This window comes from Lonchura striata, chromosome 4 (genome assembly GCF_046129695.1).
Source record: "Lonchura striata isolate bLonStr1 chromosome 4, bLonStr1.mat, whole genome shotgun sequence".
Lineage (NCBI taxonomy): Eukaryota > Metazoa > Chordata > Aves > Passeriformes > Estrildidae > Lonchura > Lonchura striata.
This window is the reverse complement of record NC_134606.1, coordinates 49,805,879-49,832,350: the sequence shown is the minus strand read 5'-3', so window position 1 is coordinate 49,832,350 and position 26,472 is coordinate 49,805,879. Positions and strand designations below refer to the sequence as shown.

At 40.0% G+C, this 26,472-nt stretch overlaps 2 protein-coding genes and 1 long non-coding RNA gene across 6 annotated transcripts; 1 reads left to right on the top strand and 2 right to left on the bottom strand.

The window, feature by feature from the left end:
• Window positions 1-969: 969 nt before the first annotated feature.
• LOC110481578 (alcohol dehydrogenase 1) lies at window positions 970-12,498 on the bottom strand. Of its 2 annotated transcripts, none has more exons than XM_031504701.2 (9): window positions 12,145-12,498; window positions 8,889-8,990; window positions 7,566-7,704; window positions 5,394-5,481; window positions 5,066-5,285; window positions 4,110-4,370; window positions 3,494-3,629; window positions 2,093-2,231; window positions 970-1,156 (listed from the first exon to the last, which is right to left on the bottom strand). In XM_031504701.2, exons 1-9 carry the CDS (start codon window positions 12,442-12,444, stop codon window positions 1,132-1,134), a joined length of 1,410 nt encoding a protein of 469 aa, XP_031360561.1. In that variant the 5' UTR covers window positions 12,445-12,498; the 3' UTR covers window positions 970-1,131. The 2 variants fall into 2 exon arrangements, with proteins under 2 accessions (XP_031360561.1, XP_021405966.1); XM_021550291.3 differs by lacking the exon at window positions 12,145-12,498 and adding an exon at window positions 11,902-12,067.
• On the top strand, window positions 2,218-20,141 carry LOC110481582 (uncharacterized). Its single transcript, XR_002467271.3, has 6 exons — window positions 2,218-2,914; window positions 3,454-3,549; window positions 5,238-5,312; window positions 8,967-9,151; window positions 19,666-19,768; window positions 19,903-20,141. It is a non-coding gene; the product is annotated as an uncharacterized LOC110481582 (long non-coding RNA).
• On the bottom strand, window positions 18,095-26,472 carry TRMT10A (tRNA methyltransferase 10A). Of its 3 annotated transcripts, none has more exons than XM_021550289.1 (8): window positions 26,420-26,472; window positions 24,997-25,259; window positions 23,859-24,021; window positions 23,357-23,428; window positions 22,860-22,934; window positions 21,750-21,899; window positions 21,084-21,189; window positions 18,095-19,791 (listed from the first exon to the last, which is right to left on the bottom strand). In XM_021550289.1, the coding sequence occupies exons 2-8, from the start codon at window positions 25,215-25,217 to the stop codon at window positions 19,625-19,627; spliced, it is 954 nt and encodes a 317-aa protein (XP_021405964.1). In that variant the 5' UTR covers window positions 25,218-25,259; window positions 26,420-26,472; the 3' UTR covers window positions 18,095-19,624. The 3 variants fall into 3 exon arrangements, with proteins under 3 accessions (XP_021405964.1, XP_021405963.1, XP_021405962.2); XM_021550288.1 differs by having other exon boundaries at window positions 24,997-25,292; window positions 26,420-26,448; XM_021550287.3 differs by lacking the exon at window positions 26,420-26,472 and adding an exon at window positions 25,938-26,396.

Sequence of the window (26,472 nt, the reverse complement as noted above, 5' to 3'; positions counted from 1 at the left end):
TAAGTAAGTAATCTGTAGCACAGTCCCCTTGCTTCACAGGCTCTTCTACCCAGCTGCCATGCGTGTGAGTGCCTGCGAGCTCTGATTAGTCCATGCTAAAGATATGTCAATGTGGACTATATTTGTCAGATAGAAATAGCCTCTGTTTCTGTTTCTACATTGCAAATTCAGAAATCAGTAAGATGCTTTATGTTTGGGTTGTTGCAAACTGTTACCAGTCACCTGTTTCTTTCCATTTATTCTCTATTCATACTTAAGAAATCAAGGAGCTTCCACTTTGTATAGTGGGAACAAATAACAGTACTTGATGCACATTTGTATTTCTTCACACTGCTTCCCAAACATCAGAGGCATTTGTATAAATTGACCAAAAGTCTTAAACCACACTGATCAACAACTAAATCAACCCTAAGAAAGAGGCATAAAGGTAAAAAGAACCCAAAACACCAAATACCAACCACTATACAGAACAATGTTACACCAGTTTTACATGAAATATTTAGGAGTGTTAATCTGGTAAAATATTGAGTGGTGAGACATTCTCCAGTACTTAAGTCTATGATTTACTTAAATTATTAATTCAAACACATGGTCACCATAAATTTTAATTTCTGCTATATCATTCCTTGCTTATTAGGCACTGGAATGATACATACATTCAGGATGGATACACAGAGTTCTAGCCTAGAGTTTTACTGTGCTGAGCTGCATGTAGAAATTTCTTAAGCTTGCAGTGTTATGGAAACCTAAAAAAGCCAGTTTCCTTCCTTTTTATTTTATTAAAAGATTATTATAAGTAATTTTTAAAAATCCTAACTTTTTAGAACACCTGTGACAGGAGCAAGTCCTGTAATTCATAACTGGCTATTAAAGAAATTGCAGCACAATATAAAGGATTTAAAACAAGAATGATGAGAAAGAGATAGAAGGAAAAAGATGGTTTTATCTATAAATTATGTGCTTGAAATGTGGGGTTTTAGTTTGATTCTTTTATTCAAGGGTAGTGGTAGATCTTTCAGGAAAATCTTACAAAATCTTACAAATCTTGATTTGTGCATCATGTAAGTTGTATTGGTGGATGGTGAAGTTAGTACTGGTGCTGAGCCATCTGCAGGTTAATGTCTGGGAATCCTAAAATGTCAGGACACTGCGGATGCTGCAATATAAAATGACAAGTTAGTGACTAGAAAATCCCCAGGGCTGGCATCAGCAGAGCACTGCTGTTTTCTCTGATAATCTGTGCTATTGCTGTCAAACAGGTACTCCCTCCCTGCCTGCCCCCACCCCAGCTTGCAGCAAAATGACAGAACAGATGTGCAAACTTTGCTGCAGATGTAGAGAACAAAATTCCCAGAAGACTGCAAAGCCTTCACTGATGATGCCCAGGGCTCCTGGTAATTAATTACCAGCTACAGCCAGAGAAGTTCCTCAGAGAGGGGCTTAGACACATCTTTCCAATTACAGAGTAACTGGTACAGCTTATTCTGCTCTGAAACACTGAAGTATTATACTCCATAAAAATTATAAACTGCAATGTGCCTCCATCTTCAAGCTGATTATCGGTATCTTAGCAAAGCTGCTGGAATCTCTGTCCTCACCACTTTCTTGTTTGTTATACTAAAAACTAAAACTAGGATTTGTAACCTATGTAAAATAAAGACAATCAAAGATGAAGTGTGTGCTGCATCATTAGAATCTGAGAACAAACCTCGGGGCTGAAATTCTTCTGTTACTTGCTTTTTGTATTCAGAGCAAGGAACATCTAAAACAACTGCTAGCAAATGACAATGAAAAGAAAACATTAATGTAATTCTCCAGACTCTGTACATCTAGAACTTTCAAAAAGGGTAGTTGCCAAACATACTAAGATATACAAATATATTTCCTACTTCTGCTAAGGACAATTTTTCAATTCCCATGGTAAGCTTTGTCAAATGTCTCTGTCAAAAAATATTTCCAATTCCATTACCCTGTGAAAACAGTCTGAGCTGAATTTTCACAATATTTGAGGAAAGCACAAGTTAGACTTTGTCTTACCACACATCTCCTTTAGGTTCGTTATACAGAACCTTTACAATGAAATGATGTTTACCTCTTTCCTGTCCTTAGAAGATCAAATCCTTCATTGATCTTTGCCAAAGTTAGTGTGTGGGTTATTAATGGGTCCAGAACAAACTTTTTCTTCATATAGTCAGCAACCAGTTTGGGAACTGCATCTTTACTCTTCCAGCCTGAAAAAAAAACCAAAAAAACACAGAAAATGCATAATGAAATTAAATGCTTCTGAAAGTACATAAAACCCAGAGCAGCTTAAATTTTTAGATAAACTTTATATAGCAGCGTAATAGGATGAAATATGGCAGCATGGCTTTACCTTTTTAACACAGGTGCCAGCAGAAAACATGGGATAAAGTGCAGCTATTCCACATATGACAAACGCAGCAGAAGACCAGTACAAATGTCAGTCTTTACAGAATCCAAACTTTCCCCCATATCAAACACTGTTTCAACTTAATCACATTTCATACAAAAGCCAGAGCACCATCATCCATGTTGGTAAGTTGAAACTTGATTGTCTGCTCAATATTGGGGAGTGGGTGGTGGATGTTTCTCTCTTTTACTAAAAGCACCACTATATAAAGCTGTCATAAATAGTAGAACGTGCTTCCAGAGGATCCTGATTTGTCTCTGCTATTTTATTCAGGTATCTTTTGATTACATGAGGGGACCAGGTTACAAGTGAGAAAACCTGTTATTGGAAACAAGTTTTCTGTGGCCTTTGAGTTGAGCAAGCTAGGACTTGCTGAGTGTGGGACTACTGAGAGAGCTCCAAAAAGAGAAAGACTGGGAAGGGAGTATTGGCAGCTGGCCAGGGGCTAAGCTGGGGTCTGACCTCTGTGGAAATCAGCTGAGTGTAAGCCCTGATGCCCTTTACAGTCCTGAATCTCCATCTCTCCCACTATTTTTCTCTCTTTCTATTGCTCTCATTCTCCTTTTTGCACTTGATCTTTTTCTCCCCTCCCTCTGTCCTCTCTCTTTATGATTTTCTCTTCTTTTTTTGCTTTATCTTCTATCCTTTTTCTCCTCTTATCTCTCTCCTTATCATTTTTTCTCATCTTTTTTTTTAATCCAACCTCCTCCCTCCCCTCCCCCTCATTTTATTTTTTGCTTCTCTCCCTTATTTCTCATTTTCCTTTCTTCTTTCTCCTTTCTTTCCTCCCTCTTTTTCGCTATTTTGTGTCTTTTTATGTCTCTTTCTTTCTGTCTCTTATTCTCTTCCCTTTCTTCCCCCTCCCTCCCCAGTTTTTTCCTTCCTTCACTTGCCATTATAGTTCCTATAATTAATTCCTTTTCAACTTCTTTATAAGCAAAACAGCTAGCAGTACTGCTTCCAATAACACAGCCTAAGCAATTAATTTGATGTATCCTATTTCATTCATGATGATTTACAAGTTTCTCAAGCCAGTTGAATCACATCTTTCCGAGTCCTGACCTCCAAAGACGGAGCCTTTCCAGCTGCGACCAGTGAAGAGGAGCATGGGATCAAAGGTGATATTTTGTGCTGCAGGGGGCACTCCCACAATCACACTGACTCCGTAGTTACACTGACAACAGGCCAAGGCTGCAGTCTGCATTAGAAACAGAGGGACATGCAGAGTCAGGCAACATTTGTCCTTGGGGCACAGAAATTTGAACTCCATCTCCTCTTCTCAGGGCTATGCTTGCAATTAATTTTTTGTAACTGAAACCTCATTAAAAATTGTTCATTGTATCTGCTCACACCATTGTATCTGCTCTCACTGGTTAAATATATCCTAGCTTTGCTCTTGTTGCCCATTTTGTCTAAACTATTAGTGATAAGCCACTTTTGGAGAGCATGTGAAATATGTGACATGTAGCCACCCTGGTTTGGCCAGGACACTAAAGTGAAGTTCCCTTTCCTAAATTTCTGAGCATGCTTCTGTCCCTGCATCTAGTGGCTGACAGCTACACTTAGCAGGTTTGAAGTTAGCCTGGTACTCGGCCAGTGGCTTCCTGCTCCTCCTTGGTGCTTGGCAGCTTGGTGAAGGGAGAGCTAACGGGTCTCACCTCATCTTTTGATTGCATACCATGGTATCCGTACGGCCGATGACCTCGAAGGAGTAGTCCACACCCTCGCCGGTCATGTCCATCAGCACTTGGTGGATGGGCTTGTTGAAATCTTTAGGGTTGACGCAGTCAGTGGCTCCCAGCTCCTTGGCCTTGGCAAACTTGTCACTGTTGATGTCCACGGCAATGATGCGGGCAGCTCCAGCTGCCTTGCAGCCCATGATAACAGAGAGGCCGACTCCTCCGAGGCCGAAGACCGCACAGGTGGAGCCTGGTTCCACCTATAATAAGAACCATGTAAACATGGCATATTGTTGCAGGCTAGGGAAAGTACCATGCATTTCCTCATTATCAGCATGATTTCACTTAAGCCACTTCTTGCAATTTAGAGATTACCTGCTGAGAAGGAATTTGCACATGGATACCTGCTAGTGCAGTAACCAGCTGTACTGTTATAATGCTACATGTGACTAAAAGAAATTCCCCCTGACATACATTTCTGAGATCAAGTTTTCATTATATGCCTCAGCTTCAGGTTTAGACACACCTTTTTTTAATGATATTCCAGTGGTGTTAAGGTTTGTAGTGTCAATCAACTGGAGACAGCACCAGCTCTAAAACTCACATTCATATATTGCTACAATTGTGAGTGTTGCCTATATGTATTGCTTCTATGAATTCCTAGACTTCAGTTATAATAAAAAAAAGAACTCTGTTGCAACATTTTTCTAGCGGTGATAAAGCACTGAGGCAAAACATTATAGATGGAAATAAGCAATTTTACTGGATTTTGAGTTGAAGACTTCTGAGTAACATAGAGACAGAATCTGAAGAAAGCAAAGAACTAGTATCTTATTTCCACGCTGAACTAAACAGAGTCTGTACCTCCTCACTTCCATGCTGACAGCCCACTCACAGGCTACACAATATTGAACAGACACTATAAAATATCAGAAACACCCACCACAATATTTACCTTGGCAGTCTGAAGAGCAGCCCCGTAACCAGTTGAAAATCCACAGCCAATTAGACAAACTTTTTCCAGAGGAGCAGCAGAATCGATTTTAGCTACAGCAGATTCATGCAGTACTGTGTATTCAGTGAAGGTACTTGTACCAATAAAATGGTAAATTGCTTTTCCTTTACAGGTGAATCTGGTGGTGCCATCAGGCATTAATCCAGCACCTGTAGCAAGGCTGTTTGAAAGATGACCAGAAATAAAGGCAAGTGAAATCTGTTGCTTGTAATCAGTTTTGGATAAAGTCAAATCAAATTAGGGTTGCAAGTAATCCAAGAAAACTCACTCAGTTTTACTGCACAGGTTACCCTTGGTGTTTAAGCAGCTCTTGCACTCCCCACATTGTGGAACAAAGAGTGGAATAACCTTGTCTCCTAGAAATAAAACAGTAATGACAGAGGATTAAAAAAAGAAAACAAGATGCATGCAGGTAAAAACATGAAGCAAGTGTATTTAATCCCCAGGCAAGCATACACTAGGAATGCAGTGATGGTTTTATTTCTGCTGCATTTGTAAGATAAACCATCTCTCTGTGTTTTATATGAAAGACATAATTAGGGCAAAGTTATGACAACTTATTTCTATATGCAAAATTTCTGGTGTCTTTCAACAGAACTGAGTCAGACCTATGTCATAAAACCATGCTATCTACTGACACTTCTAAAGTACTTATTCAGCAGTTCATTGCATGTCCTGTGTAAAAAGAAGGTAGTAATACACCTTCTTTCATTAAAGAAACTGAGATAAAAATTGACATCCACTAGGACAGCAGATTGGAGTGCCAAGATAACAGGGCTGTAAACCATGCATACAAAGAATGGGGAATTAAACATTAATTTGCCAGTCTTTTTTAACATCTTTATATAGCAGTCTATTACTGCTATATAGCAGTCCTATTAGTGTTCTGTTGAGTAAAGGTAGGTAAAATACTTGTCTGAGAAGCAGTGGCACACACAGTCTAAGCCAGCATCTCTAATTCTCTAGCACAATTATGTGATTAACAAAGTGGAATATAGCTTCCCAGTGTAATTTTTTACTCCTATGCAATTTCCACAGCAATGATATATCGTAAATGCCCAATAATCTCTAAACAGGTATTTCCTAATGCATATCAGTTTATAATTTGTCAGTTTTAAAATGTGGCTAATCCTTGACACACTGAGAGTCAAGGGAAATTTTTGATTTCCACCAAAAAATGAAAAATACCTACAGAACATTAAACACCACCACTACCCCGACCCTGAGTTAATTTAGAACTGTGTTATGGTCTTAGTAATCATTTTGCTAAAGGGATGTTGCACAAGTGGAAGCCTTTTTTTCAGAACTTGGAGGTGTAAATTAAGCAACATCTGAGAAATGTGATTTTGTGCATCTATGTGTTCAGGCCTGCTATTTCAGCTCACTTGGAAACACAGGGCAGCAAGAATCAGACAACAGAGAGATTTATGAACCCAGACATAACAGAAAGTACAGCTAGAGCTGTAACTGAAATTTGCAATATACATATGTGTTTGAAGTTAAAGCAGAAATCTCTAATAAATTTTTTTGTTATACATGCCAACCTGCTTTGGACAGACTTCATACTTGTCAGTATGGACAAAGATACTGGAAGTACAGAGGTGTTAAGAGTGGGCTACTAAGGTATCATAACAAACTGCCTGGAAATTGAGTGATTCTGTGTAGATTTTTTTCACTGCATACTTTCTCTTAATAATTTAGCCCTTGTTAGAATTTTTTCGGTCCTATAAAAGTGTAGAGGAATCCCATCTCATCTTACAGCACTTGGCTGAAAATTGACATTTTTCACTATCTATGCACTGTGGTTCAAAGAGAACACAGGGAGATGAGCAGCTGGTCCAGATGAGTGTCCTCAGAGCAATCCAGTCTGCTCAGGGAGCAGTGCTGCCTCACCTGCACTGGTGCTGCCCACATACAAAGCCTGCACCAGCGTGGGCACCCCAGTTGTGCCCAGATGCTTTTAAAGTGAAGTAAGATCTAAGTTCAGATCAACTGAAGTCAATGGATTATTTAGCTGTTAAGAGAATTAAATGGTGCTTTGACACGTTTGTCATCTAGTGCTTTGCTTTGCCTTATTCTTGAAAAAGGTGAGCTGTATCAACTATGTTTCAGAGAACCTGCAGCTAATGCCTGATTTCATATGAACAAGAGCAATGACTCTATGTTCCTAGTCCCACAACAGGAAAAGCAGTATGTAGGTGGAAAGCAAGCTGCAGATGTTTTTTGCCAAAAGCAAAAGAAATTGAGTAGAAAATCTGAAAGTATGTTGGGGACACAGAAAGGCGTAAACAGCAGATTTATATCCTTTGAGGTATCCTTGATAATGTTTAAATTGGAATATTTTTCCGTGCAGTAAAAATGCTCACAAAAGAAATAATCTTTGACTTAAGGAGGAGTCTGGAAACTCAGCACAGGATTTGTTTTCAGTGCTGTTTCATACCTGGCTTGACTGAAGTCACTCCCTGCCCAACACTCTCCACAACACCAGCTGCTTCATGTCCAAGAATTATTGGAAAAGGCATAACCAGTGCACCAGTTATCACATGGTCATCGGAGCGGCAGATCCCAGTGGCCATGATCTGATTCACAGGAAAGACAAGGATATTTCTGCATTAAACTGTGTCATGTTATATGTGAAAGTGAAATTATATTCTACATTTGGAGAAGCCACTTGCTTCTCTCCAAAATCCAATCTGCACACAATGAATCTACAGGTAAAACAAATTTAGCTGTCTGATTTAAGATTTTCTTGGTGTTTATTAATCTTAAATCTATAGGGCAAAGCTCCCTTGTGAATGTTTGCTATGCAGTACTGAGCTCTACAGGGAGTCCGAAGACTTTCTGTATTTTCTGTAGAACTAATGTTCTAGTGAGACAATTATATAGGGAGAACAGAATAAATTAAATTATTCCTATTATTTATGTATAAATACTTAAAAAGAAAACTGTGAAATATTTTATAAAATTATAATATTATGTAAATACAAATTAACCATCACATATTATTTATAATCATAGAAATATTGTGTATATTTTGTATTTATTACATTTAGGTTATATGACAATATATAATAGATATTATATATAAATGATGCATTATAGAATGATTTTATATTATAGATAATTCCACAATAATTATATTATTGTGCTGCGTATATATTTTAAATATTCGTATATAGAACATGAAAAAAAAATTAAGCTACATAGTGTTTTATATGACATTTTGCCTTTTCTTCCAGCTAGAACAGCACTATTTATTTTGAAATATTCATGTATGTGTTTACAACTAATTTATTCTGACAAATGGATTTGTCAACCCCATGAGAGGGTTTTCCTCACATGTGTAACACTTGAAACTGCTCAAAAATTAAGGCAGCTCCTAAATTCCACTGAGGGTAATATCCAGGTAATAAAGGAAGCTCCCAGGCCTAATGAGCTATTTCCTAGCAAAGATTTAAACAAAGTAAAAGACATTTTCTTGCTCCACACTACAGGAAATTCTGATTTTTGCCTTGTGCTGTAATTTTTTCAGCCTATTAGAAAAACAGATGTCGGTAAACACAAAATACAACCCTAAAAATATATTTTTTTAAAGAACCTCATTATCAAATTAAGGACTTGTTTCATAGGAGCTCACTGATTAGTTACTACTTTCTAGTAGAATGTTTTCTGACTGGGTCTTAAAAAATTACAAAACTAATTCTGATTAAAAGCAAGATATAATGCAAGTCATAGGAGTTGTTTTAAATTTTATTTTCAGTACCTTTACGCGAACTTCATGTTCTTTTGGTGGGGCAACTTCCACTTCCTCAATACTGAATGGTTTATTGGCTTCCCACAGCACTGCTGCCTTGCATTTAATAACCTGCAAACAGAGCAAAGAAAATGAGAATGGCATTTCATTTTCAAGTCACCACACAGATTCTTCCCTTTTTGCATGTGAAACTCCTGCTCATATCTGTGGAGATGAGAGGGAAACTACAGGAAAGAAAACCAAACCAAACAACAACAAAGTCAACACCAAAGGTCAGTGTGTTGTAAGCCTGTTTTTCCCCCCACCAAGATAATGTCTGATTTTGCTCATCATTCTGTCACATCAAGTTTTCACCTGCATGTGTAATAGTCTCCTAGGCAGGTAGGTAATGGGATACCTCACTCATTCTCATTGCTCCTTTGTTAACTTCCTTGGGCAATTTCTTTTGCCGTGTTGGATTACTTGTCTGCATTTGTATCTTCTTGAAGATGGCACACTAAATGATGTCACTTAACAGGCTGTGATGAAGTCTGTATTGTCGAGAACTGTCTGTGTTGGGAACTGACAAAATTGCTAAAAATTTAATTCAGAGCCTAGTACAGATTTATAAACATTCTAGTAGAGCCCAAGTTCAGCCATGAAGTGATGGCTGAAAGGACCTCTGCAAAGTGATGTAGCACAACACAGAGGTAATCTTGAACAGTCCCTTTAAGTGCAGTATTATCCATGCTAAGGTACCCCATTCTCAGAAGGGATGTTTAATTCAGGTGGATTTACTACCCTGTGAGAAGATTAATCTATCCTCTGCAACACTACCCAACTATCCAACATAGTTTGTTTTTTTTTTTTTTCATCTCTTAGACTGAAGTTTGCCCATTAACTCTTCCGGCTTTGTCCTGGTAATGACAGGCCTTAGGGCTCCTCTGACCATCTGCCACTGAAAGAAAAATCCCTTCAGAAAAGAGAAGAGCATTGTCCACACCTCATCCCAGTCTCTCAAACCGGTTTCCTCCCTGCAAGCTCAATCCTAGTATATTCAAAAGCAGTGGGACCTCTCTGTCCCCATAATTGCTATTCCTCCTTGGAGTTGTTTAAAGATCCCATCGTCGGTCTTTAAACAACCCCAGTCACTGAAATATGATTTTCCTGGGTGACACACTATAAAGTCCTCAGTCATTCTGTTAAGTCTACTGACTGCAAGTGTTCAGGTGGCATTATCTTGAGAAGGAAACAGAGGGGAATCAAATCCAGGATGCAAAAAGTTCAGCACATGCATATGTATCCTGTGTGACAACTTAACACCAGTGTACTGCAAAAGTCACAGGGGAAAACAACAAACAAACAATTTTTTTTTTTTAAGTAGAAGTAGAAATAATGTCTGATTATCCACAAACTGAAAACTGGTTACAAAGAAAATAATTACTAGGAAATTCTAAACACATGAAATAAAATAGAAAACTTCTAGCAGCTAGACACAGAAGTGGGATGGGCACAGTGCTTTGAAAAAAAGTGCATCAAGAGATATTTGCACTAAATTTAATGTTTAGATACAAGTGTGATTAGTGAAAAATTCACAAGTGTGGCCAAAAATCACATTTCAAAGGGCACCAACTTACTTTAAAAAAAGGCAGTATATATATATTTATATTGCATCCCACATAACACAGTGATGATTCCATGACTTGCACATGCTAAGCACATGTAGTGTTTCTAAGAACAAAGGTGGCCAAGGAGTGTGGATTGCCGAGAACAAACAAATCTCTCCATAATAAGACATTAGTTAACGGTGTGTTTTTCTGACTGTTTAGTCCCCGTGAGCTTTTATGGATTGCAACAGGATCCCACAGATGCAGCAGCAGCGCATTATCACCCACTTCATCTGCTAAAACAAGCACTGCCTTAATAGTTGTTTTTCTGCTCGTGTGTTCTGCCAGCCCTGTGAGTTACTGCAGTGGGGGAGGGCAGGTGTAGAAACGCACCCTTTTACAGGACAAAAGGATTATGCTGCTTGGCTACATAGATTGTAACTCTCGTGTTATTCCAAGTTAAACATGGTGAAATCAAAGCAGTTAAGCTACATCAAAACTCTTCATTTACTGTGCTGCATCCAATGCTGAGTAGAGCACTGAACTTGGTGAATTTACCTACAGTAAGCTACAATTAATTCTGCACTTGCAGTATCTCAAACAGCATTTTTTCCCTTTCTCTCTTGGTTTTAGAATAGTGAACACAACTGGCAGTAACAGCAAATGATCTTGGTACTATCTTAAGGCACGTTCTAGAAAGGCACATACTTTCAGTTGTTTTCCATTTCTAGTTGCTTGTCCCTTAATCCCTCTTGCAGGTCACTGTTAGCATCTTGCCAGCAGTGCAAGAAGGAACATGTATTGGTATCAACCTCCATTTCTCTCTTGCCATCTAATTTCTAGCAAAGATGTAACTACTCACTTCAATCCCAGCTCAGTATTGCATTGTATGTGAAATTTACTTCTGATCTTCATTAACTAACGCTTGAGACTTGTTATATGCATATCCAAATGTAATGACTGTCCTAATACCAGCACAATTCACCCTGAAATTTAACCCAATATTAGCTATATCTTCTTTTTAGAAAACAAACTGATAGAATTATAAATAAACTAAAAATAGTTTAAACTTCTGTAGGATCTCAGAATGGAAACTGGTAGATAAATACATTGATCTAAACACTTAGTACATTCTGTCATATTTTAAACTATCCAATCAGAGATTAAAAACAGCTTGCTAACCCAAACAGAATGTTATTCTAGCGCTGTTATTTCATGTTGCCTCAAATAAACTATTGCCTTGAAGAGTTAACAACCATTTCCTAGGAATCTACGACAGCCTGCAAATAAAGGCAGCTCTTCTGTACCAGTTTCATCCTAAACTCTAATCGGTGCTATACCACCGGGATTTACAGTGTTCCTGCCAAGAGTTCACATTTAAAAATGCATTACTCAGCTGCAGCAAAGAAATTTTCCTAATACAAACTGTTGCTTACTTTGCCTGCCGTGCTCATGTTGACTGGTGTGTCAGCTTCAAATCTTGCCACCGCTGATTTCTTGCACCAAGAACTGAGTCACCCCCAGAGCAGCTGGGTTGCTGGTACCACAAGTCGTCTCCAGCACACTGGAGCCTGAAGCACTCCTGCAAGCGGACTGCTCTGATCTTTTAGCCAAGCCTCCCAGCTCAGAGTCCCACCCCTTAATCAGAAAAAGTGTTAGAATGAGAGTGAACCACTCACCTGATGAAACCTCACTCTTTCAGTGCCTCCATCTTCACTGACTCCTTTGTCATGCTCTTCCCTACCATTTTTTGCAGCCCACTCGTGGTTGCCCAAAAGCAACAGCCCTGGCTGGAAGCTATTTCCCTTTTTCCACCCCCCTGGAAGCTCATCTCCAAACCCAGTACTCTCAGAGGCACTGTAGGTGCAAAGAGAAATGCAGAGAGTGGCTCTTGAATTCACAGCAGCAGGGACACAGTGAGAACATGAAAGCTTTGCTGATGAACTTTGCTGACACTTGTAAGAGCCCAGCTCACCCATTAAAACATGGGATTGTGCAAGCTGCTTAAGAAACACACTGATGGTATGACTGTGGCTGTATCTCACTGAATACTCCTGAATACTCCAGAATTCTTAGTTTTACAGCCTGGCTACTCATTAATCTGTTGGAATGGCCTTACTTTTTTTTTTTTTTTTTTTTTTTTTTTTTTAACATAGAGATATTTTTGTTGTTGCTAAGCATGGTTTATAGAGCTAAGACCTTTTATGTGTTTCATATGGCCACACTGATGAGGAAATTGGGGGTGGTGCATGGGCAGCTGGGAGGAGACATAGCCCAGACAGGTGACCCAAACTGACCAAAGGGCTGTACCAGACCACATGACATCATGCTCAGTATATAAAGTGAGGGAAGAAGGAGGAAGGTGTGGACATTTGGAGTGATGGCATTTGTCTTCCCAAGTTACCATTACACAGGATGGGGCCCTGCTCCCGTTAATGTATTTATAGAAACATTTTTTATTGTCTTTAATGGCAGTAGCCAGATTTAGTTCTTGTTGGGCTTTAACCCTTCTAATTTTCTCCTTGCAAAAACTCATAACATCCTTGTAATCCTCCTGAGCTCTCAGCCCTTTCTTCTAATGGCCATAAACTCTCCTTTTTTGTTCCGAATTCCAGCCAAAGCTCTCCAGTACTCTCAGAAGGTACAACCTAGTCATTTGCACTTCCTAAAATAACTTGTATCAGAATGAAGTATTTCTAGTCCACTCTATTCCTTGATGCTTATCTTTCTCCTTGCCTCCCTTCTTTTGTACTTGATTATTTTAGAGGTCTTTTCAAACCATTCCCATTCCTTTTCCTTACTGGTTTATTTCTCATATCCCTTTATGTTTCCTTTCCCCTCAAAACTTTCCTCAAATCTTTAGCTATATGCATATCAAGGCCATGACTTTTTTTACTCCAACTGAGAACACTGGATCCTGTCTGCAGCCTGTGCAGGGATAGGTGTCATGGTCTTTAGGCAAAAGGTGAGAAGAAAAGAGGCTGCACAGGGTTCCAGCGAACCACGAGCAGACTTGCATAACCATGTTGCAAAAGTTGCTTTATTTGCCTTGCTCTGCCCGGTTCTTAAAGATAAATGAGGGTGAGGCTCCAGCTCAGGGCATGCAGTGGCCTGGCATGCAGGGAAACCACAGTGCTATCCCTTTACAACTTGCTTGCACAGACCCTCGGCTGAACCCTTTGCCAGAAAATACTTAGCTGATCCCTAGACATCTCCACTTTTAGGGCTGTTCACTATGAAGAGAATTTTTCTCTACGTTTATCTGCATGTTGTGCAATTTAAATCTCTTCTTTCGGGTGACCAGTGACATGACCCAAAGGGATGGAATGAAGCTGTGTCAGGGGAGGTTTAAGTTGAATATTAGGAAAAGGTTTTTCAGCTAAAGGATAGTTGGGCACTTGAATAGGCTCCCCAAGGCAGTGGTCGCAGCACCAGACTGACAGAGTTCAAGAAGGGTTTGGATAATGCTGTCAGACACAGGGTGTGACTCTTAGGGCTGCCCTGTGCAGGGCCAGGAGTTGGACTTGGATGCAGGTCCCTTCCAACTCAGGATAGCCTATAATTCTATGGAGATATGATGCATAATTCCTTTATTGTTTTTTTATCTCACTTTATCCAACTGAACATGATGCAGTAATATCCCCTCTCCAGTGATTTATTAACCTCAGCAGATGCTAGTGAAATGTGTGTCAGAGGCTGAAGACAACATACTGGAAGTGTTCATGGCTGGTGAGCCTGCACACAGAAATTAGAAGCAGTGGGCAAAGGCCAGTTTTTGCAACTCTGGGTTATCTTCACTTGGGAACTGTAATTTGGCAAATGTTATGAAACATTGACCACGCTCAACACGTTGTAGCCATAGCTACAGTTTCTGACTACAAGGCACTTGTAGGGGAAAGTGGATCTTTACTGCCACTTCACAGGCAGCACAGGCTGCTTCGCACTCCTTACTCCGGCCAGGGCTGAGCAACCTTGCATTCACTGCTTGCCTGAAGCAGTGCATGATGTTGACTCCAGCTGAAGAGAGCTAGTGCTTTCTGAAACAGCTTTCTTTTAATGGAAAAATAGTTCTGCACTGCACTTGGCTCTATTTAACAGGAAACTACTTTAACTACAGCTCAAGTTAAATATACCTAACTCTTTAGAGGAAAAAAAAGCTTTTAATGGCAGTTATGCATCACAGATTTTACTGACAACTATACATTCTGTCCTACAAATAATAAAATGCATACTAGCTTTAGCTAAAACTTTAGTGTTTCTAAAAATAGGCTGCTTCTTCCTTATCTACCATGTTGATATTTAAGTTTACCAAGGTACCTTTCTTTCTTCCAGACAGTGAAGTTAGCTGTTAAGAAAAATAAACCTTCTGGAGGGTGTTTAAATTGAAAATCCAGCATTTCTTCCTACTGTGTGATAGCAATTTCCAAGTTACCCTCTTATGAGTCACTTCTGAAGAATGTGGTAACACAAAAGCTCTGGGACACACATGTTAGTAGAAGATAGGAAAAAAAGCAACATTTCTGAAGTCACACCCTACACAGTATAGAAGCTGTGATTGCTTCAATCCCTTTGTATTTTTCCATCGGCACATTTAAGGATGTCCAAAAGATTAGGTTTACAAAATACAAAACCCTGCAAGTGCTCATTGTTATTGAAGCACAGAGATTGAGCAGAACTAGCTGGCAGGACAGGTTATGACCTTCAAAAAGTTTAGGGATCATATCTGAAGATTATACAAATGTGCATGACACAACAATGAAGCTGAATTAAGCACATATAGGATGACATCCAGTTTTGTGAGAACATGAACAAAGACATGAAAAATAACACAAAGGAAATAAATCAAACATGCACAGGAAATAAATCAACTGCTCACAGGACAATGCCTTATTCATTTTAGTAAGCTGAAGAAATGCTAAAGGTGAAAGATGTAAATTAGCTTGTGGGTTTAGAGCAAGTATTAGAAGAATTTGAATGGGAAAATAATATCCAAGGGGAGTACTCAACCAAGCATGAACACACCTTTTTAAAATAATGTCATGTCTTCCTTTTAGGTCTCTCATCACAGCCAAACATGGCAAACAAGAAATTAAAAAGCATGTCTTACATTACTTGAAGTAAAAATGCAGCAAAAGGGAATGACTATGAATCAAACATTTGATTATTTGGCTTTAGGATTGTCAGTAGTAGATGCTGTTGTTCCAACTAACAAAGCCACATTTTTGGAAGAGAGACAATTAAGGTACACATTTCAAAGATGGACCAAAGTTTATTCAGCTTTAGATTTCAAAGTCACACTGAAGTCCATCTCTGCTTTTCAAAATAACTTATGGTAAGAAGAATGTGTGCTTACTGATAGCTTATTTTAAAACCCTCCTGCAGAATAAATGGATACCTCACAATAATATGAACCTGTGATCTTCAGTGTGATCTACAGCACAGTCTGAGCAATAAAAAGTTCTGTTTAAATCAAAGAAACACTGAACCCTTCAAACTTCCCTGACCTTATCCTCAAGCTTTAAGGATTTTAGGAATGCCACATCCTGCTCTCCTGCAGCTGGCAGTCACACTGCCCCAAGACTGCCCTGAGTGCATGTGCCTTGTCATGCACACAGGCTTTTGGAATAACCATCAGCATAGATCCCCTTGGACAGCTACACCCTCTGCAGCATGCCAGTGTGCACTGCAAAACCCACCATCGTTGTCAACTTTGTGACCAAAAGCCTCTGAGACAGGGCAGTTCAGAGACGATCTTTTCTACTCAGATGCTCTTCTGCAGAGTCGTGTCTAGAATCAAACACTACTGCTCCATAAGCAAACATAGGGTCAATGAACATATATTATGGCATGGGACCTGTGGAAGCCAAAGCAAGGGCAGATTGACCCGAATCCAGGAAATGGACAAGAAGGGGGAAAGTACAGTAACCTGCAGCAGTAGTGTTTGGGAAATTGTCACAACATGGATGCACATAAACAGTGCTGAGGTTCTTGACTTCAGAAATCTGAGCCAAGGGGATTGAGGCTCAGTTGGAAGGGAACAAAACAACATGATTACATATGGCACCTTGCTGTGACCTCCCCACTGCATGCCACTAAAAGAAAGTTTGCCCATTTCAGTCAGAAAGTTTGACTTCATATTTTCTTTTCAGGTTCCTTGAGCCATACCTTCTTTATTGCCTTTTTAATGCTTCACTACACAGGTTTAAAGATCTCTGGATGTATTCTGCTACCCAGCATTGCTGAGCAATAGTTCTGGCAGTACCTGAAACTTTACAAAGCTTAGTGATGGAAATCAGAGCTTTCCTAAGCTCAGTAATGATGCCTGGCGGTGAAACACAGGGATCCTGTTCTAGAGCTTCTGTGCAGACTGTCTTTTTAATGTTCCCTTCTTCAGCATCGTGGCCCGGGAACAAATCACATTGGAGGTCTCTAAGTCTTGGTTAGACAAGCATGTCAGAGCTGACCTTCCCTGAGGACAGCAGGGTGAAGCGGAGAACTTCCCAGTGTGTTTTCTTAGTTTCATTAACTTCATACAGCTAAAGCTGGTTCAAAGAAAGATCTTTCTGTAAGAAGTGCCCTAAAGCACTGAATGTAAATTCCTTGTCTTATTATAAAACAGTACAGTGATTTATCTCTGCTTCCAGTGTAATGCATTAGTGGGCCATGCCTGAAACATGCAAGTAACCATATTGAAAATACTAAGAACGGCCAGGCCTGTAGATTGAAAATGGAGAATAAATTTGCTTTCTTAAGTAGCATGTCACAAGCTAGAACACCAGAATGCCAAACAGGGCTATAACTTGTATAGAATATGTAAATCCAAAATGAAAAACAGTTAAAAGTCCTCATCCTCACAGTGAAGAATTTCTTCTAATAATCTAACCTAAAGCCACCCTCTGTCAGTTAAAAGCCACTCCCCCTTGTCCTATCACTACCTGTCCCTGTAAAAAGTCCCTCTACAGCTTTCCTGTAGGCCTCCTTCAGGGACTGGAAGATGCTGTAAGGTCTCTCCAGAGCCTTCTCTTCTCCTGGGTTGAACAGCCCCAGCTCTCCCAGCCTGTCTGCAGGAGAGGTGCTCTGACACTCCGAGCATCTTCATGGCCTCCTCTGGACCTGCTCAAACACAGGTCCATGGGCTTCATATATCATGAGCCCCAGCTTTGGCCACAGCAGTCCAGGTGGGCTCATCAGAGCAGAGCAGGAGGATCACCTCCCTTGAGCTGCTGATGGAGGACAGGAAGACCCCATTGTGTGGGTGAGACAAGCAACGTGGATGAACAGGCAACAGCCACTGAGCTGTTGTGACACAGGGCAGTTGGCATGAACAACCTCTGAACAGGAACACACCCCAGACCATGTTTTCATTCTATTTCACCATAGACAGGTAAGATTTAAACAAATGGATTAAAAAACACCTGTATGTGTGTGGGTGTGTGTATCTAATGTCACTGGTAAAGTTGTAAGGCTGTGTTTTAAGTTGTACAACAGTTTTGTAAGATGCTTTGGAACCCTTTCAGCATGTCTCTAGAAGTCCCCAGTTTGTCTGTGCCATATGCTCCTTTACTCTCAAGCCTGAGTAAATGAGGCACATGTATGAAATGGTCTTAAGGAAACCTTGGACAGACTAAGGAGTCTTAGATCAGGTTTAATGGTGCTACATGCATTAACATGAGGTTCTCTCAGCTGTAGAGGTGTAATTCCTTGCAATTTTACACATTTCAGTTAGAGAATCAGTGTAATACATACTGGGTACACTGATGCTACCTTTTTTTGTTACAGAAACAAAACCAGCAATGTTTTTATGAAAAGCCCTGTGGAACTTCAGCAAACTACAATCCATCCCTTTAACAGAAGAAACTTTTCTATTGCCCTTTTAGAAAGTGTAGAGAGAAGTGCACTAAGTGTTTAAGTCATAAGCAGTTGGGTGTCAAGCCTTTACAGACCATAGGGACTCACAGGGATCCCACTTGCAGTCTCCATTTGAAAGCAGTAACAACGAAGGAAAGGAGAAAAATGGGCACAAGGCAAATCATACTTGAATCAGCCCTCTGACTGCAGCTCAGCAGAGAGGAACACTAAGGATGCCATGACCTCATGCTCTTCAGGCATGAGAAACCTGTATGAGAGCTGCACTTATTCGGGCACTGCAGCTACCTGGCTACTCCCTAGAGGAGAAAGGGATAGGCAGGCTCACAGGGCTGAAGCAAAGCCTCACTTCCAAGATGTCCACTACTCTGTCTGAGTAGTCCACAGCACTGAAGTCAGCTGATGAATCAGAACATCCAGCCAAGACTAATATTATGACTTTTTTTTAAAGGGAAAATATTTGATAGACAATATACAATACATACAGGATCCTGTGATTACACAGTAATACTGAATTTGAGTGACCTGTAAGGAAGAGTTCCTCTCTCTTGGTGTTGTTCTGAGGCTGTGTGATAAATTTTGCTGAGAACATGAAGAAATAATCAAAAGTGATTGAGTCACTTCAGTGTGCACCGTGTGCCCACCAAGGCACATGATTTGTGCCTGTGCTAATACCCATCCCTCTTAAGCTCAAGTATAAACCACTGACTTAACCCCACATTCATACTTCACCTACTGACCCCAGCTAACTAAATACAATATATAAATCAGGCGGTTCAGTTGCTTGTGATTGTCTGTTGAGATGCTCAGGAAAATCAGAATTTTTGTTTTGAGTGTTCATGCACACTTTGCAACAGGCACTAATGGTACAGGTTTTGGAACCAAAGGAACACTTGTCATTCGTTGCTTTTAAGAAAACCTTTGAACAGAAATGGAGACAAGAATGTATACAATAAAATATTAACTACTAATGCTCTTGGCATTTACAACCAACTTGGTATGTATAAAAAATAATATTAAAAAAATTAAACAGCTTCCCTGGGAAAAAAAGAAATGCTGCATTTTTAATGAATTTTTTTTCTCTCTTTAAAAAGCTATTATATTGACATTTCAGGGTAGAAACCTGCATTTAACTTAACCCTTCATGGACAGAAACTGCTCTGAGACTACCAAGCACTGAGACAATTCAGCATTACAAGGGCCACAGATGGCCTTTGAAGTAAAACTACTTAATGTCCCAGTTTTATTCCACTAACTGCATGTCTCATCTTTCCCACCATCCAATTCTGAAGCCTAATTGCTGTCCGAGTCATTGTCTTCATCTTCTTTTCCAGACAGAGCATGTTTGGATGAATCATTGGCTTCTCCCAAAGGAACAGCCCCTTTCCTTTGTGGCAGGATACTGAAGAAGGCCTCCTTCCAGTCTCTCTTCTCCAGGTATGCAAGGATGATCTCAAACACTGCAACATCAGAAAAGCCCATCAGCTCTTTTACAGGGAGGTAAGTGAATTGCTGATAGCAACACACCCCCAAATCCATCTTTACAGAGGTTTGTGTGCGTTCTCTTGTAGCATCTTCAGAGCAGAGCTGATGGAATGCAGGCATGAATAGACACTGCAATTCTGCTACTCCTGCAGCCTGAAGCCAAGCACATCCCGAGTCTCCAGCTGCATGACAGTATTTCTCTCAGGGACTGAGACAAATACTTCAGTCTCAGCAGTGCCTTCTGTACAGGCACCAATGCTTTCTCATGTTTGACAGGAATCCTGCTGTGGATGTACTTTAATAAATATTTTGACCCCTCCTATAATTAGCTCTTCCTTTCTATATAAAGCAACAGTGAAAGATCCAAATTTAGAAACACATAACATCTTACAAACACATAGGGTTTGATAATTTTTAAGTCCTGTGCCATACTATATTCTCTTCCATGCTTAAATAATCTTTATTATCATGCAAATACCAGCCTCATTAATACGGCACTTTCAGAAAATAAAGTTACCATTGAGCAATGTGTTACATAAAAAAATAAACTTGAAATAAAGCAGCGTAAGATAAGCTAAAGAATCTGCAGTGGGGCACAATAAAGACTTTGACACCATGTCAAAAATTTCCATGAAGGTCTGAGTAGGGTCCATTTTGCATGTATTTTTGTTTAATGACACTGAAAGACAGTCTAATAATAAAGCTAGAAGTTTAAAAGGAGCAAGGATTCAAGGCTTGGTTAAGCAATTGAATACTTCAGTCAGAACCAGGAAAATACAGTTATTAAAGTTCAGTAGTTGGAGTGCTGCTGATACCAACTGAGGAAAGTCTACAGGTGCTGAGGCAGTTACTGCTGAACAAAGCTGTTGAAATGTTGAAAGAGGTGTAAACATCAAACGTTCATCCTCCCTTGGCATAAAATGTGTACCCTACAATAAGATACAATATTGGATAGTTTCCAACATTTTACTCACTTATACAGTAAACCTGGAAACAAGACCAGGACGGTAAGAAAGCCACAAGTAATCCTCAGACAAGCCAGCAAGATACAATGTTCACTTCTAAACGGCTAAGACACCATTATTTGCATTTAACCATATCTATAATATTTAGGGCAATTAGTATATTCTGTAGGCAACTAAATTCAAGAAATATCAACATAATAAAACAAGGTTTAGTCATCTGCACTACAGTGCAGAGGGTTCAAACTGTAACTATTACAGGTATATTATAAAATAATATAATTATTTAATGATTTAGAACTTACCATGATTGACAGCTAACACTTTCCGACTGTTCATTTTGACAAAGTTTCCAAGTGGCAGCTGTGCATGACCAATTCCCTGCTCTACAGCTTTTCGGTAAGTAATTCCCTGGGGAAAAGATAGCAAAACAAGTGAATTGAGAATTACTGTTTCAGATCAGCCAGTACAAATTTACTACAAGTATCATTTTCTGACAAGAGTTTTGCCTATGCTGCCATGATGTTGCTTTAGAAGTTGGTTACAAAAAGAAACTTAACCTGATTGGACAGTACCTTCCTCAAGGGCTACTACCTCTGGAAAACTCACTACTTTCAATTTATGTCGCACTATGACCTGTGGTCAAAAGGATTGTAAATGAAACCTGTTCATGCAGCTGCAGCTCTAGAACCATCAGCGGTTGCCTGTTTTAAAGGTAAGCTTATGTTAAAGTACAAAGTTATTCAGGTTGTAGTCACTTGCTGTTTTTTCAGAGAAGAGTAAAGGATAAGAAAACTCTGGAACACAAGCCACTGATGCCACCACAAGTTTTTCCATATTTCTTCAACATTTTTTGAATTCTCTTTTGAGGAAGAGTTCTCATTATTAATTATGTTAGTTTACACATGAACAGCAATCATGTCAAATAAGGTGCCAAAAAACAGCTGCTAAGAAACAGATCCACAGTTTACCTTGTGGTGATTGTGATCCACCAGTCCTCCAATCACATAGGCTTTCTTCTCATCAAGCTCTCTGAGAACGTCTGGGGAATCTGAGGTAAGATATACTAGATCTTCTTTCTTTATTAGCTCACTATAGTGCTCTGTTCTAATTTGGATATCCTAAAAAAAAGGTAGTTAAAAGAAGTTACATTCAATTGATGAATTGCTGACCAAGCTTTACAGACCCAAGATGGGACTGGCAAAATAAATCCAACAGTATGTGGTCATTCCAAATTCCTCCTTCACGTTCAAATACATAGCGCATTGCAGATTAATTTTCTGTGTAAACAATCCAGTCCCTAGAGCACTGATTTGTAAAAATTAGCAGGAAATTTTCTGAAGCCCAAAATAACTTTATAAATCCTTAAGTTCTTGTGATTCCCTTCAAACGTTGCTGTATTTCTCCTATGGATCCGAGTAGTTTTTAAGTCCATTAAAAAAAGCGAACCCAGAAGCAAACACTTAGTTAACATTAATTGTTCAGTTAGATAAGTTTATGCTAAACTCTCATGAAGCAGCTATTGCACAAGAACTGCTGGAAACGGGACTGTTTTTATTTGTTCTAAGTGCTCTTCCTTTGGAGTTGTTGGAATAGTGGCTTAACAGGGAGTCGCAAGGAAAACCAACAGGAGCTTGACCATAAGAGAAACTACTTCTCTCCAGAACATTTCAGTGCTGAGAGGCAACGTGATGAAAGTGCACACCAGAGAATCACATGCCAACTGGTAAATCTTATTTTGGGCATGGATAAAAGAGCACTGTCAAGAAGAACAACTGATGGAACTGCTTAAATCAAGGAGTCCTGTTTAGTCTATCAAGAATGAAATTAGTTCAGTGAAAATAAGTGAAAATGGATCAGTGTGTAGTTTTTCAAGCAAGATTCAAATCTAGATCCAAGAGAAGCAGTCTTTGGCTTACTTAAGTTAAATAAATTAAAAGGACAAAAAGCTTTTTGAAATATGCTATTGCTCACATGTATTAGAAATATCCACGTGGAAAAAAATGTTCTTCACAACTAACAATATAGTTAACAACTACAATCAAAACTGTAACTTTTTACAGAAATACTAAATTATTCACCTTCCAATTCACCCATCCTTTGTCATTTTCGTTCATGTTGGTCTTCAACTGTCCCCCATGGCTGGTCAAGTAAAACTTCAAACAGAACAAACAAGACGTACAAAATACAGAAACATCAACTTGCCACAATCTGTTTCCTCTCTTCCCACACAGTTAGCTAAAACTTTTAATATTTTTTAGATGGAAGTGGTATTAGGACCATATTCATATAGTTTGGGATACATTTAAAAGACAAATTCAGACTTATAGTGACTTTTTAAAAAATCTGCCACAGCTAAAACCAAGTGTATTGACAGCCTCTTACTGGCACACCTGGATCTGGCACTTTTCATCTGCATGCACATACTGTTCCATATACAGGGGTATCCTTATAACATGTGGGTGTTACAATAAAAGTAATTTCTTATGAAAGAGGCAGCTTAAATATTTTCTTTCCCTACTACAGTTCTCATGTTTGGTACTTAGCAACAGTCAGTGTTCAGTTTGTTCAAACATACCTGCACAGGATGAAATGCCTTGCGGTTTTCTGCATAACATCTCTGAATCTGCTTGTGAAGCTTCTTAACGTCCTGTACACAACACAGTTTGTTTTTATTTAGTCCTTCATACAGACCATCACAAAATGCTTTATCATGAGCCAGTCAGAAGCTAAAGAGAGAGAAAGGAAGCTTTTAACTGGCAAAAGTGACTACTCAAAGAGTGTGGGCATCAGATCCTGAGAGGAAAAAACACCCACTGTGAGGGGATTATGCTGACAAGGAGACATAAACATCTTCCACACAGGTGTACTTAGACACCTCTATGCATGTGCTTGATTTACATTATTCTAGGGGAAAAAAAATCACAGGGCTTTGATTGACATACAAAATTAATCTGAGGAATCAAAGAGGTTTATGACTGTGACAACACTTGGTCCGTAATCCATGGGAAAATCCTGAGAACATATAGTCTGTATTTAAGAAGATTAAATATACCTAGTTAATCTGAAGTTCCTTTTACCTTTAACACCATCAGGTCATCAAAGCTGCAGTCCACGATGAGGCGAAGTGTGCTAGGAACAACTTCCCTGCGCATGCACTTTCTGTCATTCCCCTCACTACTGGAATCCAATTTTGACTGACGTTCTAGTTTTCTCTTCTGGCGTTTTTCTTTTCGTTTCTGCCTAAGTAAACAAACAAATCAATCCTCAAAAAGTGCTGCCAGCTCTGCTGAGGTACTGTGTTATGCAAACAAATGCAGATTTCTAGGACCAAAGTGGTTGTCCTGTGACTGTGATAGTTTAAACTCAGCCTGTTGCCTGCATTTGTGCCACACTGAGACCAGCACAAAACATCCCCCTGCCTTTGTGAAGTTCTGTAAATACCTACAAAGACAGACATCTGACACAAATGTAATTTACTCAATACTGGGGAGTCTCACGGATTTAAGGGTGCTCTGAGAAAAGTCTAGTAACAGAACCAACCAAAAAGTGATTAGTTTACACATGAACAGCAATCACAGTATTAGAATGAGGAAGGCAATTTACATCCTGTTGCACTGAACAGTTTCTCAAAAGGCTTCTGAAGAAATTGTTCCATCCTCCAGTCCTCCTGAGAGAAGCAGGCAGTTGGGAGATCAAATTTCAGAGACAGCAACAACCACTGTCTTGGAAAGGAGCAGCCGACAGTCTGGGATAAGAATAGACCACCATCACTGCATTTGCAGATACACTTTCACTCAACACAACAAAACAGAAGCTCTGTAACTTGTAGCACAGCACTTCACATGTCAAATGTAGCTGCTTTTATTCAGTGTCTTTGTAAGATTCTCAAGTCTGACAGCACCAGGAAGAGAGGAACAAGGCCACACTTTCTGTCTCCCTTCTGACAAATGAAGAACATGCACGTTTGAATCCCTCCTGACATCCTCTTGAAGCCGAGGAACAATTCTAGTATGAGGAGGGGATGCTTACCTCTACAGCCTCTTCAAGTGCAGATGAAGTAGCCTGGGGCTACTGCTTTAAACCTGGTGTGGGAGAAAACTGGTTCAACTGCCTTGATTTGATGAAGCAATTCACAATCAAATTCTGCTGACACATCGTTATTATTAGCACTAAATATTATGTGGGAACCATGGGAAGCCGCTTTGCAAACCATACCTCCGTAGATCTTTCTGTTCTTCCCACTGCTTCTGCTTCAACAGCTTCTTCCTTTGCCTCTTGGACATGGACTCAAGGCATTCTTCCTTGCCTGAGCTTGCCTCCAGTCTCTCTATTAGACTGTCATTTGACTTTGCCTTTCCTTCCACGTCAGGAACTTCAGGGAACGGGGTGTTTTCCATTAGCACCTCTGGACTGTCTCTGGGTGTTTCAGACGACATTAGCTTTTGGCTGGCTTTTCTGACTTTGTCTCTCAGCACACGCTGAAATGAAAAACAAATCTGCTCACCAGTTCTCTAGGAAACAAAGTGATATAAGCGTCATTAACAAGATGCTCAACTAGAACAAACACCACTCAACAGCTACTATAAGCCTGAATAAAGAATAAGAGACAGCCTTTTTTTGTTTGTTTAAAGCCTCTGCAAATAGTAACAGAGAACATTCTAAAAATACTATAACCTATATTCTGAGAGTCTAAAAGTCTGCCTGCTAGATCTGCAGGTAGTGAATATTTTAATTTAAAACTTTGCAAAAGAACAACAGCATAAAATTAGGGAATCATAGTGAATCAAATGTAATAGGAAAAAAAAGCATTAGCAGTGCGTGTACAGGAACACAAAAAATTAAAGCAATATACTGCAATATAACTACAGCAGCATGTTAGAGAAATGTAATTTTAAAGTGACTAAAGCCATTTGGGTGAAAATAAAAAGAAGTGTGAACAAGCTGTACTCCTTTAAAATTAATCTTTATTTCTCCTGAATACAGAAGACATTGGACAGTAGCAGACACCAGCCACTGTCGGTAGACAAAAACAAGCAAAAGGGTGAACAATTGTTACTCAGCAAAACACTCTCGGTTCAAATCAATTACAATTATAACCACTCCTTTCCAACGGCAAGCACGATCCGCACTAGCAGCTCCCTGTGCCCGACACCCACACAATTCCCCAAGGACAACTCCACCGGAGAAACAGGCAGGAAACAGCACCGCCCTGGCTTCCTGCAGCGGCAGCAGGCACAGGAAACACACAGGAAACACACAGGACACCAGAAAAGCAGCGGCGTTGTGCTGCCACATCGCGATTTCCCTGTCTGAGGGCGCTCACACACCCGCGTGCGCGTATTTACGCGCACGGACGCATACACACACACACACACACACACACACACACACGCACACACGCGCACACACGCACACACAGACACACAGACACACACACACACACACACGCACGCACACATGCACACACACGCACACACGCGCGCACACACGCACACACGCGAGCACACGCGTATCTCTCTGCACACGGACACGCCACACGCCCCTCACGGCTGCAGAGGCCGAGCCCGCCCCGGCGGCGGGGCCGCGCGGATCCCCCGGCCGCCGCCATGTTCCCCCGCCCCGAGGGGCCGCAACGTACCGCGAGCCGCCCGCGCGCCCGGCCTGCCAGGGGCGGGGCCGGGCGGCGGTCAC

Coding starts and splice junctions, on each gene's coding strand:
- LOC110481578 (XM_031504701.2), bottom strand. CDS start 12,444: ATGGGTGAGCTGGGCTCTTACAAGTGTCAGCAAAGTTCATCAGCAAAG. Junction 8,991..12,144: donor AAAGAGTGAGGTTTCATCAG/GTGAGTGGTTCA, acceptor CTCTGTTTGCAG/GTTATTAAATGCAAGGCAGC. Junction 4,371..5,065: donor CTGCTCTTCAGACTGCCAAG/GTAAATATTGTG, acceptor TTCTTATTATAG/GTGGAACCAGGCTCCACCTG.
- TRMT10A (XM_021550287.3), bottom strand. CDS start 26,240: ATGTGTGCGTGCGTGTGTGTGTGTGTGTGTGTCTGTGTGTCTGTGTGT. Junction 24,022..24,996: donor GAACAGAAAGATCTACGGAG/GTATGGTTTGCA, acceptor TTGTTTACTTAG/GCAGAAACGAAAAGAAAAAC. Junction 22,935..23,356: donor AGGCATTTCATCCTGTGCAG/GTATGTTTGAAC, acceptor TTCTGTTTGAAG/TTTTACTTGACCAGCCATGG.